Raw genomic sequence first — 20,699 nt, forward strand, 5'->3', positions numbered from 1 at the left:
CCCAGGCTGGAGTGCAGTGGCGTGATCTTGGCTCACTGCAACCTCCACCTACCGGGTTCAAGTGATTCTCCTGTTTCAGCCTCCTGAGTAGCTGGAATTACAGGCGCAAACCACCACACCTGGCTAATTTTTATATTTTTAGTAGAGACAGGGTTTCACCATGTTGGCCAGGCTGGCCTGGAACTCCTGGACTCAAGTGATCCACCCGCCTCGGCCTCCCAAAGTGCTGGGATGACAGCTGTGAGCTGCTGTGCCCGGCCTTTAAAGAGACCTATTAATCATGGATCTTAATTCATTAATGCTGTGGTTAGTGCATCCCCCAGACCCTGGGCACAGCCCCCATAGGCCATCAGGGGCGCGACTGGCTGCAGGACCTTGATCAAGGACAGACCCAGGCCCTGGTCGGCAAAGGAGGTCGGGCACCAGGCAACGTCCTGACCTGACCTGGGGGGTGGCGGTGAGAGGACCGAGCTGGGAGGTTTGTGAAAGGTTCGCACACGCCCGCCCACCCGCCGTGTGGGGTCCCTGCCTCCACCCACCACGTGCCCAGTGGGAAGACCGAGTCCCGGACCATCCTCTGGACGCCACAGCCTTGGACACATCCTTTCCCTTTCGGGGCCTCAGTTTCCCCAACTGCAGCAGGCTTCCCAGGCCTGTTTCCTGGCTATGCTCTAACCCAACCCCCACCTCCCCACTCAGCCCATGCGTCACATCGGCCTCCCCAGGTGACAGCACAGCCCTGCCCAGCCCATCTGTCAGTGGCCTTGGCCTTCAGGCAAGCTGGGATGGCAGGGCCCCGACAAACGGGCTGGGGGCCGAGAGTCCTGGGGAGGCGGCTCTGGAGCCTGGCACCACCTCTGCCCGCTGCAGGACCATGGGAGGTCTCCTGACCTCTACAGTCAGTCCACATGTGGCCACGCTGGGGACGTGGGAGCCCACCATGGTGGGGGACTGGGGAGGTTTAGGGAGGCCTGGGGAGGAAGAGGTCGGGGAGGTGAGATGGAAGGTTGGGGGCAGGCCAGGAGGTTGGAAGAGGCTGGGGCAGGTCTGGGGGAGGCTTTGGGAGGTTGCGGGGACGGTGGTAGGAGGCAGGGAGATGTCCAAGGGGAGGTTCAAGGGTGGCTGGGAGGTTGGGGGAGGCTGGGGGAGGTTGGGGGGGGCTGGGGGGGGGCGGGGGGGGGGGGGAGGAGGCCCCGGGGGGGTTGATGGGGAAGGAGGAAGGGAGAAGGCTGGGGGAGGTGGAGGGTAGGTCAGGCACCCTGGGCTTAAGGGGACACTGGATCCTGGTCTCTACTTTCCTTCTCCAAACCCCAGTTCCCTCAGTTATGGGAATGGCCGTAAACGCCACGTCCTACAACCCACAGGGCCACGTGAGGATGGATGAACATAAAGGCTTCTGTATATAAGCCCCAAGCACAGGCCGGGCCCACAGCTGCCGAGTGCCCGAGACGCTGGTTACTGCAGGGCCTGGTGCAGAGCAGCGGCCCCACAAATGTCACTGTTTTGCTGCCAGCCACAGCTGGACTTTCCACCTCCTCAGAGATGAGAAATGGGGCCTCAGGGATTCACGCAGACCATGAAATAGGGGCCGGACAAGCCGGCGCCCAGAACACTCCTCTCTGTGGCCGGAGCGTAGCACCTGAGGTCCTGTAGCTCAGGGTGACGGGGCCACCCCTCCAGGGGACGCTCCTGAATGAACCTGGAAACATTTGCTAGGCTGGAAAATGCACCCACGGGCGGGAGTCATGCCTGTGGCTCGAGCCAGCTCAAGGGAGATGAAGATGCCGGACGCCGCCATTTGGCGGCTATTCCGCTCCCGTTACCGCCAGGGGAGGGTCCACCCAGCAGCAGCCGCCCAGGCTCCGTTGTCTCCTGCCCACCCCCCGCTCCACACCACGGCACCCCGAAAGGAGGGATCTTCAAACAGCTCCTTCGCGTAACCCAGGAGACCCTCAGGTCTCCGGGCGACGCCGTCTCTCCCAGCTGAGCCTCCTCAACGGGGTCAGAGGCCACGAGAGGCCCAAGGAGGCTGTTTCACATCCACGCACAGAAACGGCGAAGGAAGCACCTATGATCTCAGGCCCCACGCTGGGCTGGCCGTGAGACCCATGGGGGCAGTGGGTCAGTTCCCACATGTTCATCCCACCCCTGGCAGCAGCCCTTAGCTTCAGGCCCTGAGCTCCGACGGCCTCTGTGTAATTTTGGTGAACGGCTGCTCCTCGGCCCTGGGTGAGCTGGGATGCCCTTGGCCCCGGGCTTGGGCATAGGACTGTGACTCACCCACCAGCTCCAGGCAGCCCCGGGTCTGAGGCCAGACTTGTGGGTCTTGGGGGAAGCCCAGAGCAGGGCCACCTCCCTCTGTCAAGCCCAGAACCTCTGTCCAGAGAAATGAGGGGCCCAGAAACCAAGCCCAACAGCCAACAGCTGCCTCCAGCCACAACTTGCAAGCAGCCAGCTATATTTTGTTTGACCTGCAAAGTATATTACGAGCTTCTGAATTAGTTACTACCAAGATGAAACAATTAAAAAAATCCATATTTCTAGCTTCTCTGGAAAGTTAGAAATCAGGCCAGACGGCCAAGGTCTGGTGAGCCGACAGGCCGCTGACCCCTTCCTGTGGGATGCACACCCCTCGGCCTGCCACAGGCCCTGCCCAGCCCAGCAGTCTCCCTGGCATGACCTGCCTGTCCCTCAGGGCATTTGTGCCTGAAACACAGCAAATCTCTCTTGCCAGTGCATAAATGGCCTCGTCTGGGACTAATAGAAGATCGCAGGACAACCTTGGCCCACTGGAGGTAGCAAGCCCAAGATCCACACCGTAGCCACTTCGCTGAACCTGCTGGGGTGGCCAGAGGTCCAAACACCCCTCAGCACGAGCTGTCACGTGCCACGGAGCGCTGCGGTCCTGGTTTTGGTGACACGGTTTCTATTTTATCCAGAACAGGGCGCACTGTTCACTGGACCACATCCAGCCCATTTTGTTGCATAAATGAAGACTTATTAGAACTCGGCCTCCCCCATCGCCACAGACTGTGTCTGGCTGCTCTGGGGCTAGGGACACCCTCTGAATACTGGGGAGAGACCGTGCACCTGCAAAGCCTGAAATAGCTGCGTCCGGCCCTTTGTAGGAAAGGTGTGCGGGCTGCGGAGGCGTGCTGGGAAGGTGCGGACGTCACCCCGTTCAGAGAGGCATTCTTTGGTGTTCACATTCCAGGTTACTTGTTTAAAATACAAATGCTTATTCTCACAGGGTAAGAATAACCAGCAGTAGGTTTTCAGTCCTATAAAAAGGGATGAGGTGGGGAGGCCGTGGGAGAGCAGAGAAAATGAGGCCACCTCTGTTGCTCGTTTGCCACGATGGGGAGAGTGGAGAGTGGTCACCCACAGTCTTCCCAAAACACCCTGGGAGAAAACACGGCCCCCCCCCCAGCAGGAGCACGGCCCGCAGGCCTCGGCACTTACTTCATGGGTTTGAACAGCGCTTGCCCGTAATTCTGGAAGGTCATGATGAGCTTCAGCTGCGTGCCCCCCGACTTCATGGCTGCAGGAAGGAGGGAGAGAAACAGGGTCACTCTCTGGCCTCACGCCCCTTCTCCTGGGCGGACGAGGGCTCTTGGCTGCAGTCCACACACACAGGCCAGCCAGGTCCTCTGGGCATGGTCCAGGCGTCCCATTCTGCCTGGGAAGTTTGAGTTTCTGCAGTGAAGCTCTCACCTGGCTGATGGATTCCCTGCCTGATATTCAGGGTTAAGCACTGGGGCAGATCTCTCCATGCTGACCACAGACCCGAGGGCCTGACCCCAGAAGGGATGGCCGGGTGTGCTTACCTGGACACATACGTACACACACACACACGTACACACCCCCACGCACAGCCATGTACATACCCCCACACACCACACACATCACATCCGTACACTACACACCACACACCTACACACCCACAGACACAAGGGCCTAATCTCTAGAAGGGACGGCCAGGTGTGCTTACCTGGACCCACACGTACACACACACGTACACACCCCCACACACAGCCATGTACATACCCCCACACACCACACACACCACACCCGTACACTACACACCACACACCTACACACCCACAGACACAGGGCCTGACCCCAGAAGGGACGGCCAGCTGTGCTTACCTGCCTGCAACGCCTCACATACCTGCTCACATCAGCACACACCTGCACACCAACAAGCACCGACATACTTTCACACACCCACAGACGCCCCACACACACCCCTACATACACCTGCACAACCACACACAGCCACTCACACCCCCGCAGACACCCACACATACCCTGCATCCCCTGCACCTGCCTAAGAACGGGGAGGGGAGCCTCCCGCCCGCGTTTCTGGGGCACTACAAGGAGCCTGAGCAGGGTGACTTTGGGGAGACCTGGGGTTGAAAGCACCTGTCTCACTGGAGACAGCTCCTGCAGCTCTGCAAGGACTCGGTGGGGGTGTGGAAGCCTCCGGAAGCCTCCTCCAGCTTTGGCCACCTCATCAGTCCAGGAGGCTCAAGAACTCCCAATAAGACCCTCCTTCAATCACTTTGGGATTTTCTTTTTGCTGCTGGAGAAGGAAGGAGGCTACTGGGGCCTTCCCACAGCAGGGAAGGGGCTGGCCTCAGCCTGGGGCGTCCCGGGAGCTAAGTTGGCCACAGCGAGGGCCTCCAGGCCGCCCGAGACGGGGGGTCATCACACGATGTGGACTGGTCAGGTTCTGGCCACACGGGGGATTGTCCAGTGTGAGGGGCCTCACGGGGCCACACCAGGCACTGGCCACACGCTAACATCACGGGTGTGAACAGGAGCCGGGCATCCCTGCCGGGACAGACGTAAACGGAACGTGGTGGGTGGCATGCAAGCGCTCGCGTGCAAAGGTGAAGAGGGAAGTGGGACAGGGCCCTGGGCACGGTTCAGGATCAGCCTCCCTGGGGAGTTAACATTTGAGCTGCCTTCGGAGCAAGGGGCAGGGCTGGCCCTGGCCCCACAGGGGACGGCACGACCCCGGAGAGGCAGAGCAAGCGCAGTCCCTGAAGGAGGTAGTGAGCACGTGTGCAGGGCTGAGGGGGCCACGACTGACACATCACAGTGGACAGGAGGGTGCAAAGGTGGGATGGGGGCCGGTGAGTCATGCAGGTCTCAGGAGGTCCCAGGGGAAGGTAAGGGCGGCCGGTGCGGGGCAGCAGGGCTGAGGGGCCGGTGCAGATGCTGACCCTGGCTGCTGTTGCTGCCCCGGAACCAACGGTGGACGCTGGAGGTGGGGGAGGCTGGGGCTGCGGCAGCTGCAGGAGACGGTGGCAGTTTGGTTGAAGATAAAGATGGAAAAATGGAAAAATCCAAGAAATATCTGAGGATCTGAAAGGTATTTGGCGGAGTGACATGGGATATGGAGCAGGGGGACGGCCAGAGAAGGAATGGCGTGGAGGGAAGACCGAACCCAGCCAGCCCGGGATGACAGAGACACTCCAGGGACCTCACGGTTCCTCCACGTGGCTGGAGGGCACATGTGTGTGCTGAGGGTGTGGAACTCGGGGAGGGCCTAGCCCTGCAGGGGATGGTGGGACGGAGGAGCCGCCTGCAGATGGGTTTGTAGCTTTGATAGAAGAAAGCTCAAGACACTCCCTTCAGACAGGAAGAACTGCCCCAGAGGAACCGAGGTCTCAGGTGGCGGCTGGCTGGGAGGGAGGGTCAGCGTGAGGACAGCAGGCTTCAGGGAGGGCCTGGGGGTGCCGTGGATGCTTCCGAGGACACTGAGTCCTCCAGGAAGGCCAGGAGCATGGCCAGGAGTGCGGACTAGAAAGCAGAGTCCCCCACCATCCACAGGACGTCACTTTGAGCACAAGGGAGGAGCTGGCACCGGCCCCAGGCAGGAGGGAGACAGAGCCCGAGCCCGGCACAGACACAGAAACAGTCAATGGCCTCCGATGCGCCCTCAGGGCAGTGCTCGGCTTCCTGCCGCCAGGCGTCTCCCAGGGGTCTGCACCTCCCTCTCCTCAGTTTTCCCTCCTGTTAAATGGGGCCCAGTGCCTGAGTGTGGCGGCTCACGCCTGAAATCCCAGCACTTTGGGAGGCCGAGGCAGGAGGCTTGCTTGAGGCCGAGAGTTTGAGACCAGCCTGGGCAATATAGCAAGACCCCATCTCTACCAAAAACTTTAACAATTAACTGGCGTGGTGGTGTGTGTCTGTCCCAGCTACGCAGGAGGCTGACGTGGGGGTGTGTGTCTGTCCCAGCTACGTGGGAGGCTGACGTGGGGGTGTGTGTCTGTCCCAGCTACGCAGGAGGCTGACGTGGGAAGACTGCTTGAGGCCAGGGGCTCAAGATCAGCCTGGGCAACAGAGACCCTGTTTCTACAAAACAATGGGGCTCAGGACATGGACACCTGTTCCACCTCCTTTCCCGGGTCCTGGTGAGTTGGCTGGTGCCTCATGTGACCTGCAAGAACCTCGGCTGCTCCTGTAGAATGGGGGTGACACGCCTCATCCAGGACCACCCTTAGGAATACGTGGGGGCAATGTCGTGAGTGGTCAGAACAGCAGCCGCGCGGGGACTCACCATAGCGAGGGCCACACAAGTGCCACGTCCCCTCCCCGAGAACTGAGAACAGCAAGAGCATGCATGGAGACTCACCACAGCAAAGGTCACACGAGTGCCACGGCCCCTCCCTGAGAACTGACAATAGCGGTAGTGTGGGGACTCACCACAGCCAGGGCCACACAGGTGCCACGTTCCCCCACCACCACAGCACAGAGAACAGCAACGGTGTGGGTGCTCACCTCGGCAAAGGCCACGAGTGCCACGTGCCCTTCCTGAGCACTGACAACAGTGGCAGTGTGGGGACTCAACGTGGCCAGGGCCACACAGGTGCCACGTCCTCTCCCTGAGCACAGAGAACAGCAACGGTGTAGGCGCTCACCACGGGAAAGGCCACGAGTGCCACGTCCCTTCCCTGAGCACGAAGAACAGTGACAGTGTGGGTGCTCACCACGGCAAAGGCCACGAGACGCCACGTCCCTTCCCTGAGCATTGAGAACAGTGGCAATGTGGGGACTCACCATAGCAAAGGCCATATGAGTGCCACGGCCCCTCCCTGAGCACCAAAAACAGCGACGACGTGGGCACTCTCCATGGCAAAGGTTGTGCCAGTGCCACATCTCTTCCCCAAGTGTGAGAACAGCAGCAGTGGGGGCTCGCCACAGCAATGGCTACTCAGGTGCCACGTGCCCTCCCCATTTCTGACACTCTTGGTGCCCCTGAGCTCACAGCTCACACCCCGGCCGGACCAGGCCACGTGCTCCTTCCCTCCAGGCAGCGTCTGCTCCAGCCACTGCCCTGTCAGGAACCACGATTGACAGGCCATGGTCAAGACTGGGGCTGGGCTCAGCGCCCTGGACCACTGTGTAGTCTGGTCTGTCAATGAAACTGTCTGAGGCTGTGCCCTCCTCAGGTGAAGGAAGCAGCAACAAATCTCATTTCTCACCAAAACACTGCACAGAACCTGAACGCCGGCCTCAGGCAGGCCAGCAGCTTGAGGCTCCGCAGACGGGCTCCATCCCGGCTTCTCACTGGGCACCAGGACGGGCTCCATCCGGCTTCTCCCCGGGCACCCGGGACGGGCCCCACCCGGCTTTTCACCGGGCACCAGGACGGGCTCCATCCGGCTTCTCACCGGGCACCAGGACGGGCTCCATCTGGCTTCTCACCAGGCACCAGGACGGGCTCCATCCGGCTTTTCACCCAGCACCAGGACGGGCTCCATCCCGGCTTCTTACTGGGCACGGGGGTTTTCAATGACAGCGAACAGCGTATGATTTTACCAATAATCAGGGCAGCCCATTAAAAACTTAGACTCCATAACCATTTTCTTCTGAATACAGTGCATGGATTTTTAAAACTGGGATGCCTGGATGGGCACCTGAAGCTTGGTAGTTTTCTCCCAAAAGTAAAACTGTAGTTGACTTTAGTTTTCCATTTTTTTCCTTAAAGGTGTTTCTAATTTCCACAATGAACAGGGAGTACATTTTTTAGTAAGAAAAAAAGAAGTGATGATTAAAAAATTATTGGCTGGATTAAGCTCCATTGGATGTTCCCATTTCCTTTTAGTAATTGGGGTCACAGGATTTAAGGGTTCCTTTCTGTACCAGGTGTATCTGCTCCTTCCAAGGCTCGTAACCCTGCTTTTTAAAATAACAACATATTGGCCGGGCGCGGTGGTTCATGCCTGTAACCCCAGCACTCTGGGAGGCCGAGGCCTACAGATCACGAGGTCAGGAGATCGAGACCATCCTGGCTAACACGGTGAAACCCCGTCTCTACTAAAAATACAAAAAATTAGCCGGGCGCGGTGGCGGCACCTGTAGTCCCAGCGACCCAGGAGGCTGAGGCAGGAGAATGGCGTGAACCCGGGAGGCGGAGCTTGCAGTGAGCCGAGATCGCGCCACTGACTCCAGCCTAGGCAACAGAGCGAGACTCTGTCTCAGGAACAAACAAGCAAACAAACAAACAGAAACCATATTATCCAAATCCGGTGGGTTCAGTCCTTCTTCTGGGAGCAGGTCCGGTCTCCCTGGCCCTTGTGCTCAGCTGTGAGGCCAGCTCCTCCCCACGGAGCAAATAAACGATTAGAAATTAAAGAGCATGAAGATCTCACAGTGACTGAGGACTCCACTTCCCGTGGACCGTGGGCCGTGCCGCCCACCTGAGCCCACCATTCAGTCTACCAAGTGGGTCTTCTGCTGGCAGACGTTTGGAATCCTGCTCTAAAATCAGATATGATCTCCCTGCAAAGGCCAGCACACGAGCCGCCCGGTGTCTCAGGCCTTTGGTGCTCATCGCGATGGCTGGGAGGTGCAGACGTCTACGCTCCTGTCACTGAACGGGTCATCCTGCCCTCCCACCCAGGAAGGGGCCAGCAGGTGGCAGAGCCAGGACACAGGTCAGGCCTCGACAAAAAGGTGCCATTTTGGGTTTTCTTAAAGACAGGCCAAAGTTCACGACGCTTGGAAATCTCACCTCACTGGTGGGAGAAGCCCAGGCGCGTGGGCACAGGCCCTGGGGACGGGACTGATGGAGATGCCTTCCCTGATGCAGCCTCCTGTGCCCCCAGTGGACAGGGGTCGGTCAGAGCCTGCCCAGCCCCAGCCTGGGGAGGGGCCCACTGAGAGCCGATCCCTCTGATGCCCATGAAGCCGGCTGAGATGGGAACGTCCTGGCACAGACCCCAAAGTCACCCCACACCGTGGACAAGTCTCAGAGAGACACCCGCTAAGCCCTCTCCCACCTACCACCTTCCCTCCTTCTCCCTCTGTAGCCAACCCCCCAATACATGCCATCATCAAACCAACTGCACAACTGGACCCCGGAAGGCCTCCAAGCCCCAATTCCCAGGGCAATAAAAACATGCAAATCTGGTCAGTTCAGTCCTTCTTCTGGAAGCAGGTCCCGTCTGCGCTGCTCCAATGGCCACCCGTCCTCTCTATGCACACGGGAAGAAGTCCACAGGGCCCATTCCTCCAATTCCCACTCAGCAGCCACCTGTCCTCTCTAGGCACATGGGAAGATGTCCACAGGGCCCCCCCACCCAGTTCTCCCAATTCCCACCCAGCGGCCACCTGTCCTCTCTATACACACGGGAAGATGTCCACAGGGCCCCCCCATTCCCCAGTACAATCTCACCCGGCGGCCACCCGTCCTCTCTGTGCACACGGGAAGACGTCCGCTGCCTTTCGAATAGTTTCTTCCCATCTAGAACACTCTCCTCTTCCGACCCACCTGCCCTGAGCACCTCCCACCACTGAACTCACAACCTTTAGACCAAAGGTGACAGTCTGCTTCTTCCCCGGCCTCCCCGAAGAATCCTATCACCCAGTTATCCGTCCGTGTACATGATTCATTCATATTGATTAATCATATTAACCTACATCACTAGGTAACATGGCTAGTTAACGTGATCAACATCCACTAGTTGCCCAAGTTAACAGCCACTAACAGAGTGCCCTATGCTTTCATTATTTCAACTTGCTGTCAGCACTAAGAGCTCGGGGCCACACAGACCCTCGGACACCACTGGGTTTTGCCCACAGCCTCTCCCCGGGTGATGGCACAGGACAGAGGCAATGTCAGTATGCAGTCGCCTCCTCAGAAGGACTCCAGGAGATTCTGGCATCTCCTATGAAATAAGAAATATATAGAAAGATGGCTGCTGTCACAGAAATACTAATGGACTTCGGTGCCTGGCCCCAGTCAGTGTGGCCCTGGGCAAGCCACGTAACCCCAGACAGCTCCAGCAACCCACTGGGAGGTTCTGTGAGGAAGCAGCTCTGGCGAGAGAGAGGGAGAGACGGCCCCGAAGGAAAGAGGTGTGTGGCCTGGGGCTGGGGGTCCCAACACCCCCCCCCTGGTGCTCACGGGAATGAAGACTGGGTATAACCACTACTCAGCCTTGGTTTCGGGTGGGAGCAGGAACCCCTTCTAACAAGAACCCCAACCTGACTAAATTAACCAGTTCCACCTCCTACAGGCCTGTGGACCACACAGACACATCCAGGTGTGAGATGCTGCCATCAGTGTGGGCCACCATGCTGCCGCCCTTGGCCCTGGTCATCTCGTCTGTGAAGAGGGCCAGCGTCGTCCTTGGGGGGTCACAGCCAGGCGGTTCCCCCTGCTGTTCACAGCCACTGTCTGGCCTCAAGGGTCAGAGTGGAGCAGTTATTCCTGAAGACGAACGGGGTCAGCTGTGTGTGCTGGAAGTAGGGCCTCACCCAAGGAGGGCTCAGATGTGAAGAATGTGACACCAGGGGGGCTCAGGTCACCCTGTTCTTCCCACCCCACACATCTCCAAGCCAGAAAGGTCTGCTGGGTGTCCCAGACCCTAGGTGCCCACACACAGCCTCATATACCCACTCACCGTGGGCACCAAAGGACCTGGTTCTGAGGAAAAGGAGGAAAAGGACATAGTTGGCCAGCAGTGAGCACTCTGGGGCTGGCATCAAGGAGGCTAGAACTGTGGGCCCCTACGGCAAGGTAAGGGGCTGGAAGAGCTGAGAGTCCGCACCTGCTCCGGGCCTGGGTCTGCCAGTCCTCGACTCTCCTGGAGGCTTCAAGCGACAGGCAAGACCACGCCAGCCCTGCCCAAAGTCCCGTCCATCACACACCACCGTCAGGACACTTTTTCAGCAGAACTGTCTCCAGCCCAGCCTGTTATTTATTTCACAATTTTCTTCAAGGCCCCTTTTATTTTGAAAGATCTGTGTTTTAAAAGAAAACTGCAGCCTTGCCCCAGTGGGGACCACGTCTGCAATTAGAAGGAAAGTCGGCAGGAGCGCGTTGGGGCACACTCCTGCAGTTAGGGGGCTGCTGTCTCTGCTGGGCACATGGGGGCTGGTGCCAGGGTGACCCCAAGCCTCAGCAGCATGAGCTTCGCTCCTCGCCTTCCATCAGACGGCTGGGAAGGGAGTTGAGTGTGGACCGAGCTATTTGCCGCCTCCTCCAGGCTCCACCCGAAATCGTCCTTTCCAGGCGGTCACTGTCCTTCTTTCAGGATGACCCACGGTCCCCGCCCTGGGGCCATGGGCCTCCAGCTAATAGGGCATCTTCCCTTTTCTCTCTCGTGGTCGGCCGAGCCAGGCTCTGGGACTGTGACCTGCAGGGGCAGTTGCCACCTGGGGTGGGCAGGAGCGGGGGACGGTGACCTTTCTGGAGCTGGTGCTGCCTTCCAAGGAGTTCTGCTCCCAATGGACAGACAGGGTGGCCGTGCCCTCCCGGGTACCTGCAGGCAGCTCCCTCTCGTGGGCTGACCCAGCAGCGGAAGGCCCTTTGTTCCTCGAAGCTCACTGGCCGGTTAGTCCTGGCTTCTAGCTAGACTCATTCTTCCCCTTGTGGCAGATGAATTCGTGTCAAGGACTTTCGTCCTGTGTGGTCATTTTTCCTTGTGCAGGCATGTTCTCCCAACCACAGACTTTGACCCAATCGGGATGGAGCAATTCTGTATTTCAGTCCAGAAACTGCCCAAATCCTCACACGCCAGAGGGATGACTTTTTTAAAAAGTAATTCCAAGTACAGAGTCGTTAATTATGTCATTTATTATTTGCATCCATAATTATGCATGATGGCAGTTTAATTATCACCAGCACCAGCCGAAGGCACTGCATACCTGATTTCAAGCTGAATAGAGATAGATAATATCCCAAGATTCTTTTTTTTTTTTTTTTTTTTTTTTTTGAGATGGAGTCTTGCTCTGTGCCCCAGGCTGGAGTGCAGTGGCGCAATCTCAGCTCACTGCAAGCTCCGCCCCCCGGGTTCACGCCATTCTCCTGCCTCAGCCTCCCGAGTAGCTGGGACTACAGGTGCCCGCCACTACACCCGGCTAGTTTTTTCTGTCTTTTAGTAGAGACGGGGTTTCACGGTGTTAGCCAGGATGGTCTCGATCTCCTGACCTCGTGATCCGCCCGCCTCGGCCTCCCAAAGTGCTGGGATTACAGGCTTGAGCCACTGCGCCCAGCCCCAAAATTCTTTAAAGGTGGCAGTGGCCCGTTACCAGGCAGCCAGGAGCCTGGCTATAAATAAACCTCTGCTGGCCCTAACCAGCCGTCCTGCAGGCCACGTGGAGCTCCAAGAATTGGATTGGGTGGTTCTGAGCAGGGGGGATTTAATGCAGCCATTCTGAGGGACTCCCAGGCCTCGTTCTCCATTACAGCAATATTTCTGGGTTCATGTTTAATAGTAAGATGAATGACTTGAGATGAAAGCGAGCACCCAGGGGCCAGACAGCTGAGGGGACAGAACTCGGAGCCTGGAGCACGCAGGTGCTAATCTTGGACAAACCTGCTTTTAGAACCTGAGTTTCCCTCGTTGTGCAGCGGCGGTTGGAAGGCAGGGCTGGCCTTTGAAGGCTACCCCTGTTCTTGGTTGCAGGACCTGTCTAGGGGCACCAGGCTCTACACCTGCCTGATTGGCTTGGCGATGCCAAGGGCCCAGCCAGAGGCTGCTTTCTCAAGCAGCTGGGTCTTCACCCAGAACCTCCAACTGGGAGTTCATACTCAGAAGGGCCCTCAGAACAGCTGTGGCTGAGTCAGGTCAGCCAGGCAGCAGCAAGCGGGGTCAGCAAGCAGGTCAGGCCCCTTGTAGGACAGAGCACATCCTCCAGGGACGCTTGGCCTGGCCCAGGCCAGCCCCCTTGTGCCGTTCCCTGCAGACCAGGAGACCTGGGCCTGGGCATGGAGCAGCTCCGGCGGCACGGATGGCTCCCGGGTGAGGGTTCTCTGCTTCCTCAGGAAGACAGACCTCTTCACAAATGAGAACTCACCTGTGAGCATCTCCAAGCCCAAGGCAGCAGGGAGTACAGGGCCCAGCATCCAGTCCGAGACCCTCACGAGGCTCAGGCACCTGCCCAGCTCTGGCTTCCCCAGGTAAGAAAGATCAGCCCGCCTTGAAATGCTGCCGCCGTACAAAGACCCCACCCAGCAGGTGAGCTGCCCCCAAATACTACTGCAGTGGAGACCCCACCCAGCAGGCGAGCTGCCCCCAAATACTACTGCCTCCAAATACCCACCCAGCAGGAGAGCTGCCCCCAAATGCTGCTGCCTCCAAATACCCACCCAGCAGGAGAGCTGCCCCCTAATACTACTGCCTCCAAATACCCACCCAGCAGGCGAGCTGCCCTGAAATGCTGCTGCCACACAGACCCCACCCAGCAGGTGAGCTGTCAGGCTCAGGCTCTGCTATCACGTCTTTACTCGTATTTGCACATTTAAGCCTGAACAACCTCGTGAAGCCGGCACCACAGGTCCGGGCTCTTCTTCAACACCTTTCGGGGCAGAAGAATTTGGGGACTGCGAGCATTTCGATGACGAAAGCACACGTGGTACGTGGCTGCCGCTCGTGGCATGCCCACACGGCTCGGGGGCAGAACCCCACAATCAAACACACTCCTCTTTCTCAGAGGGACACGTGAATATTCACTGTGAGAGCGAAAAATAAGCATTTGTAACTAGCCTCGGCGTTCTGCCCCCAAATCCGTTCAGCTTGAGTCAGGTTTTGCTAATGAATGGGTTTTGTTTGGCATTCAGATTTGTAAGTCAGAGGTTACATTTGGGGTTTGGATTATAACTGTCTCTGTTCTCAGCGAGAAGCCAGGTGCTGGAGGGGTTCATCCATTTGCCCAGTTCCGCTCTGGCTAGTGGCTGGCAGAGCCAGGATTCACCCCCAGATCTCCTGGGCCAGAGGCTGCTGTCCCGCCTGGGTGACGGGGCTGTGTCCGCTCACCTTCGTCGCAGGCCCTGCTTGAATGACTGTGGGCACCAAGCCTGTCCTCGGATGGGCCCCCACCCAAGAAGACAGGATTAGAACCAATGTGGCCAACGTGGTCGAGGAGGTGAGCAAGCGAGATCAGCTCGGGCAGCCCTTCAGTAGGCACAGGACTTAACCAGGGCACACCCAGGCGGAGGCCACACCAGAACCCTGGGGCAGGGATTCCCTGGCAAAGGCTCCATCCACACCACTGCAATGTCAGGCAGCCTGGGCACCACTGCCCTGGGACAGCTGGACCAGAGGGGGGTGGCAGTGACCCAAGGCTAGCCTGTCCAGATGGACAAAGGGCTCCTAAGGTGGGCAAAGCTGCCCCAGGTCCCAGGAGGCCCCGCATTCTCCCTGAAGCCGCTCCGTGAGCTCCTGGGCACAGAACTCCCGCACCTCTGCAGTACTGGTGTTGGAAAGCTGACCGGTCCCTGAGGGATGTGGTGAGCTGCAGTGCCTGCCAAGGGCCTGGTGGCCTTTGGAATCCACAAAGTGCTCCCTCTGCCCAGACCCTGCCTGTGCACACGAGGGGGCTGTTGTGAAAGGCCACGCACAAAGTACTAGTTAATATTTTACAATCTTGCTCACGTGCACCATCTCATCCTATCCTTGCGTCGATCCTATGTGGCGAGACCCCGCTGGACGGACGGGGAAAATGAGCTGGAGAGAAGCTCACACGGACAGCAGCATGGGAGGTTCCCGAATGTGAGTGCTGCGCCTCCCGAACGCCCTGGCTGGTGTGCAATGCTCTTGCATTCCTCTCCCTGCCACGACGGACCCCACCTGGAAGGTGAGCTGCCCGACGGACCCCGTGGAAGGTCCTCAGCCCCTCCTAGTGGAGCCCCCTCCTCTCCACACGCCCTGCCTGGCGTGCGTGGCTCTGAAGTGCTCATTCCTCCCCAGGACCGGGCACTGCGTGTGTGCCTCTTCCGGAGACTGTCGGGTCCACAAAGGCAGTGGATCTCCTTGAGGCTGAACTCATCCTCAACCCCCCACCACCCAGAAACAGGGTCTGACATGCAGGAGGTGCCGGTAAAATCTGCTGACTGGACCGACACATTGATCAGTGCATCGGTATTTCCTTAATGGCCACGCTCACTTTCGGGGGCAGAAGGGACCTTCAGGCTGTGGCTGGCTGCAGGACTGCTCCCCAGCACAGCTCGAAGCCCTCAGACCCCTGCAGGGGCAGGAGAAAAGCAGAGCTTTCATGGAGGGGGGCCTCGAGGGAGGGGGAGGTGTTCAGGTTCCTCCCAGGCAGCACGGAGGGAAGAGGACCCCCAGCTTGTCCAGCTGATCTCTCTTATGAGGTGAGCTGATCACGGAGTGGGGAGAAAGCTGCAAGTTCTCTCTTCCCATGACCAGGTGAGTGCCCAGCAAACAACTCGGCACCTGGCAGAGACAGCCAGGAACAGCCCTGCCAGGGCTCTGGAAAACCTACCTGCCGGCCTGAAAGGGGACACCTAAGTCCTGTGTCAGCAACTGGACAGAACCCCAGGCTGCCGGGACCCTCTCAGCCCCAGGGCTGCTTCTGAGACACACACGCAGCTAATGCATGGGACGGCTGGCCTCATCACGCAGCGCAAAGAAAGCCCTGCCTTCAGGCTCTCCCAGCCTTTGCACCTGCCCACTGTGTGCACCCAGGCCCACTCCCTGCAATCCCCGGGGAGCAGCTGCTCCCACCAAAGGGCCTCAGCCCTGCCCTCACTGCCTCGCCAAGCACTGGTGACAAACGGGAGCTTCAGAAACAATTGCCTATGAGCTGAGAACAACGGCACCAAACCTCCACGCTCAGAAGCTGCAGTGGCACATTTTCCTGAAATCAGCAACTGGATGCCCTTTTTTGTCCAATTCAACAGATCCCAAAGGACCTGGAGACGTTGCTTTCAAACTCCTCCATCCGGGAGGCCCAGGCCTCCATCCTGAGCTCTGCCTACGTCTCCTTAGTATGAAACCGCACAGCGCCTTGCTGAGCTCTGACGAAGGACGGCTTCAAAACCACAAGAAGCAGGCTCATGGCTATCTCCCCCCACAGCCAGGGTCGTGTGCAGAGATGCAGGAGAGTCCCATGCACACGGTCTTGGTGGAGGGGTCACCGCCGCCAAGGATGCCCCTCTAGTCCTCTACCCCAGGAGGGAAGGACGCTGTCGTCCAGTTGGCACCCCAAGGACCACCCAGGTAAGGAGGCAGAGCACAGTGGACGGGCTGTCCAGGCATTTCCCAGCTCATCGTGCAGCAGATCAGGGGCACATTCAGTGCGAGTGCACACGAGACGCGAGCCTTCTGTCCCTCCGCGCTGCCCGTGCAGATCGCTGCAGGAGGTTAAAGCTACAGGAATGAACAACGGCCTCCCAGACCTCTCTAACGCACAGCCTGCCCCGGCAGCCCTGACGCCAGCCCCAGCCGGCACCCAGATGGCCCTCAAGTGCACCCAAGGGCACCTACCCACGCTGGTGATCCTCTGGGAGCTGAGGTCGTGCAGCAGGGCCTCGATGGCTGGGTTGTGTCTGGAGTACAGCTCGTACCGGTTGATGCCAATGTGGAACTTGAGCCAGTTGGGATAGGAGTCCACGGCTGCCTCCCCGGTGGAGAGGAATTCTGCACCTTCAGCACCCACACGCGGCCTGCAGGGAGCAGCGAGGATGAACATCAGCATGGAAAGAACAGGCCCGTGAGCCGGATGGCGGGGGAGAGGCCACCGACGCCAAGGTTTTTAACTCTGGGTTCAAGTCAGTGCAGATGTTACTGAAGGTGCCTCTGCTTAAAGAGGGCCCTGCAGTGTCTGCGCTTTCTTCTGTGGCTGCTCTGCTGCCAGCTAATAACACAGTGAAAGGCCTGTAATTCTTATTCACCCTCTGGAGCTGCCACAGACAGCTGTAACTACAGCAAGACTAATCCCAGAACGTCAGCACTGCCCTGCCGTCCCCCGCCACATCTGTCCCAGGGTCACCGAAATGGCCCCACCGTGATGTCAGCTGGGGGTGCCAGGGGCTGCTGGCTCTCCCTTGGACTAGAGGGGAGAACGTACCATTGACCACAGACTGCATGAAAATCACAGACACGCCCAGTCTGTCAGGAACCTTCCCCGGCTCTCTGCTTTTGTTCCAACAACCAGGGGCAGAATGATGCAAGAGGCTAAATTTGATTTTAATGAGAGCAGCTTGGGTGGGGAGAGAGGAAAGAGGCAGCACTCTCTCCAGCCCAGGCTCCCATGGAGGACCCGCCGCCCACGCAGCCTGTCCTCACATCTCTGGGGTCAAGGGACGGTTCTGGAGGAAGGACGGGCCTTCTGTCTGCCTGCTGGGCTGGAGGGAAATGTAGAACTTGTCCTAGCTCGAATTCACCTAAAGCTGAGGAGGTTCCTGCGGTGGACGTGGGAGGGGGGGCTAGGATCCACTTCCTGGCCACTCACTGCTCTGGGTGGCCTCTCTCCCTAGGCTGCTGCTCTGGTTCTCAAATTTCCGAGCATTTCCTTGAACCTGACCAGCAGGCGAGGCTCAGAGGCTTTCAAACAGCCAGTGTGTTTAGACAGAAGACACTGGGCCTGGTCACACTTCAGGGGAGAAGGGACTTTCAGTGAGATCTTTTGGAAGGTTGGTCTCCCGTCTGCTGCTGGGGTAACCTTCTGCAGGGAGCTACTAATTCAGGCCTTGCTGTGGTTAATGTTCCACTGCTTCGGGTTGTAGCATCTGCTTGTTTTGATCTGTGTGGTGGAGGGAAGGGCTGGGGGGTGGGGAAAGGGCTTAGCCAGGACAGTTTAAAGAGATGTTCCCTGCGTGGCTTCTTGCCCTTTATCTAGCCGTCATCTCTTTGCAGCCAGCACACCCACCGCCCCTGCTGGGTGGGCCCCTTTGTTGCACCTCATGGCTGCCAGCAAACTCCTCAGATAATTCTGCTCCAGCCACTGGGTTTAAAAGACTCAATAGGCACATCCTGACCTTCTCCAGGGTGCCCACCCAGAGCACCCTCGCCAAGTGTCTGAAAGCCCAGCGGCAGCCTGGCCCCTTCCCCGGGGAAAGGCCACTGTCCTTCCCTCACCAACACATTCATTCATTGCCTGACCCCATTTCCCGAGCTGATGGCCAGGACTCGCTTCTAAAGGGCGCAGGGTCTGGCTTCCTCACCAGCAGCCGCAGGGGCACGGCTCCGACCACCCGGCAGCCCCTCCCAAGGAGGAGGTGATTCTGGAGACAAAGGCAGTGCCCTGAGCTGGGCGGCTGCCTCCTCCCACACCACACTCCCTGCCCGGCCTCTTCCATGGGGGGCGGCCTCTCGGGGCCCCTGAACCTCGCTGCACCGTGCCTTGGGCTCACAGCTCCCGTGGTGGTGGGCACCTGCCAGTCCCCACTCACCAGTCCGGGCTTTCCACCGCTTTGGGGCTGAGCCTGCTGTCGCTGTTCACATTGAACAGGACGTCGTCCTCCGTGAGCGGTGGAACCGCCACCCGGTAAAGCGGGTGCTCGAACAGCCTGGCCAGGAGGGAGGCGTCTCCGCCGGGGCCGGGCGGCGGCTTGGACTGACGCGGGCCGGGGTCTCGCAGCAGCGGCCGGTGCGCGGGGTCGTGGGGTCTCCGGGCGCCGGGGTCCCGCCCCCGCAAGGCGCGCTCGGCCGGCTCCGCCGCGGGCGGCAGTTTCTCCAGCGAGTGGGACGAGAGGTTGGAGGAGGGGTCGGAGCTGAAGTCCTGCAGGATGCGGAGCGTGTGCTTGTTGGGCCAGCCCGCGTCGGCGGCGGCGGAGGAGGCGGCCGGGGGCTCCCCGGGGCGGCCCCGAACCTGGGCCCAGCCGGGCGCGGCCACCTCGGCGGCGGGCTGCGCGCACGAACAGCCGGGCTCCCCCGAGGGCCGCGCGCCGCGCCGCTCCAGCCGGGGCAGCAGGTCCAGGGCGATGTGCAGCGCGCAGGCCACCAGGAAGACCATGAGGATGAGCACGCGGAACCGGCGCACCAGGATCATCTTCATGGCCGCGCGGCCGGCCCGGGCCTGGAGCGCGTTCCCCTGGCGCCCCTCTAGCTGCGGCTGGGCACGAGCGCGGCGCCGCCTCGCGGGTCAAGGTCCATCGGCGCCGGACGGCTACCAGCTCCGGGGCTGTGCCCGGGCTCGGACCGCGTGCAGGGCGCCCGCGGCCAAAGCGCTGGGTCCCCGCGCCATCTCGGGGCCGTCACCGCTCGGCCTCTCCGGAGCGGCCGCGCCCTCAGCCGGGAAGCGCAGGAGTCCTGGTCCGCGGAGCCGGGCGCGCGGGGGGCGGCGGGGGCCGCAGCAGGGGGAGGCTCGGCGGTTGCAGCGGCCGGCGCGGGGCTCATCGGGCGCGCGGGTCCATCCCGGCCGGGGCGCGACGGGCCCGGGCGGTGGCGGCGGCCGCAGGCGACCCGATCCTCAGCGCGTTCCTCTCTAGGCGGGCGGGCGGGGAAGGGGCGGCTCCTCCGGGCCGGGCTCTGCTCTCACCGCGCGCCCGGGAGCCCGGGACTGGGAGGGCGAAGGGCGGAGGGGTGGGCGCGGGAGCGGCCGGCGGGGTCCGGGGCAGGTGCAGCGGCCGCCCCGAGCGCAGCTCCCGCCTGGCCCAGCCTCTCGGCGCCCCGCGCCCCGGGCGGGCAGATATCGAGCGCCGCGGAGCCGCCCCCCGCGTCAGCGCCCGCAGATTGGCGGAGCCGCCGCCCCGCGAGTCACGGCTGGGCCCGGGCCGGCTGCGCTCCGCTCTCCTTCCTCCTCCCCTCGGCCGCGCCCCGCGACGCCTCTGCGGCTCCGGGCCCGCTCAGGGAGGGCGCCTCCGGCCGGCGGTTTGCAGAGGGAAGCGGCGGAGGCCGGGAGGGCGCGCTCGGTTCCGGCCAGGCCAGCAGCTGCGGCGCAGTGGGGGGCTCCGGCCTGGCCGCTTCCCGGGACCCCCGCCCGCCCAGGGCCGCCGCCGCCGCCAGCTGCAGCCTCTCGGCTCCTCCCCGGAGGAGCCCGGGGCCGGGGCCCAGGCCAAGTCCCTCCCCGGAGCCGCGGGGCGTCTGCGCCGCCGGATGAGCTCCCCGCCGGGCGGCGACCCCGTGCCCCACGCCCGTCTCGGGAGGAGGAGGCGGAGGCGGCCCCGCGGGAGACCCGAGGAGCGACTGGGCCCGGACCCACGGGACGCCAGGGCAGTGGAGCTCCTGGCACCGGCCCCACCCGGGGACGCGCCCGCCTTAACCCTCCCGACGCCGGGCCCGCTGGGGGCGCAGAGAGGGGCTGGTGTGCGGGGGACGCCTTCCTGCTTGGGGCCGGCGCGGTGTGTGAGTGCAGGTGTGTGCATGTGTGTGTGCGTGTGCGTGTACATGCATGTGTGTGCATGAGTGTGTGTGTGTGTATGTGTGCATGAGTGTGTGTTTGTGTGTGTGCATGAGTGTGTGTGTGCACGCAAGTGCATCTCATCTGTCACC

General features: G+C 60.6%; 1 protein-coding gene across 1 annotated transcript in view; it reads right to left on the bottom strand.

Moving 5' to 3' along the window:
- FAM20C (FAM20C golgi associated secretory pathway kinase) overlaps positions 1-20,399 on the bottom strand; it is a 62,205-nt gene extending 41,806 nt beyond the window's left edge. Inside the window, exons 1-3 of the mRNA XM_026447230.2 lie at positions 18,659-20,399; positions 16,752-16,930; positions 3,463-3,541 (exon numbers count right to left, since the gene is read on the bottom strand). Coding sequence (XP_026303015.1) covers positions 3,463-3,541; positions 16,752-16,930; positions 18,659-19,263 — 863 coding nt within the window. The 5' untranslated portion in view covers positions 19,264-20,399. The remainder of the gene's footprint in view (positions 1-3,462; positions 3,542-16,751; positions 16,931-18,658) is intronic.
- Positions 20,400-20,699: the final 300 nt, after the last annotated feature.

This window comes from Piliocolobus tephrosceles, chromosome 8 (assembly GCF_002776525.5).
Source record: "Piliocolobus tephrosceles isolate RC106 chromosome 8, ASM277652v3, whole genome shotgun sequence".
NCBI lineage: Eukaryota > Metazoa > Chordata > Mammalia > Primates > Cercopithecidae > Piliocolobus > Piliocolobus tephrosceles.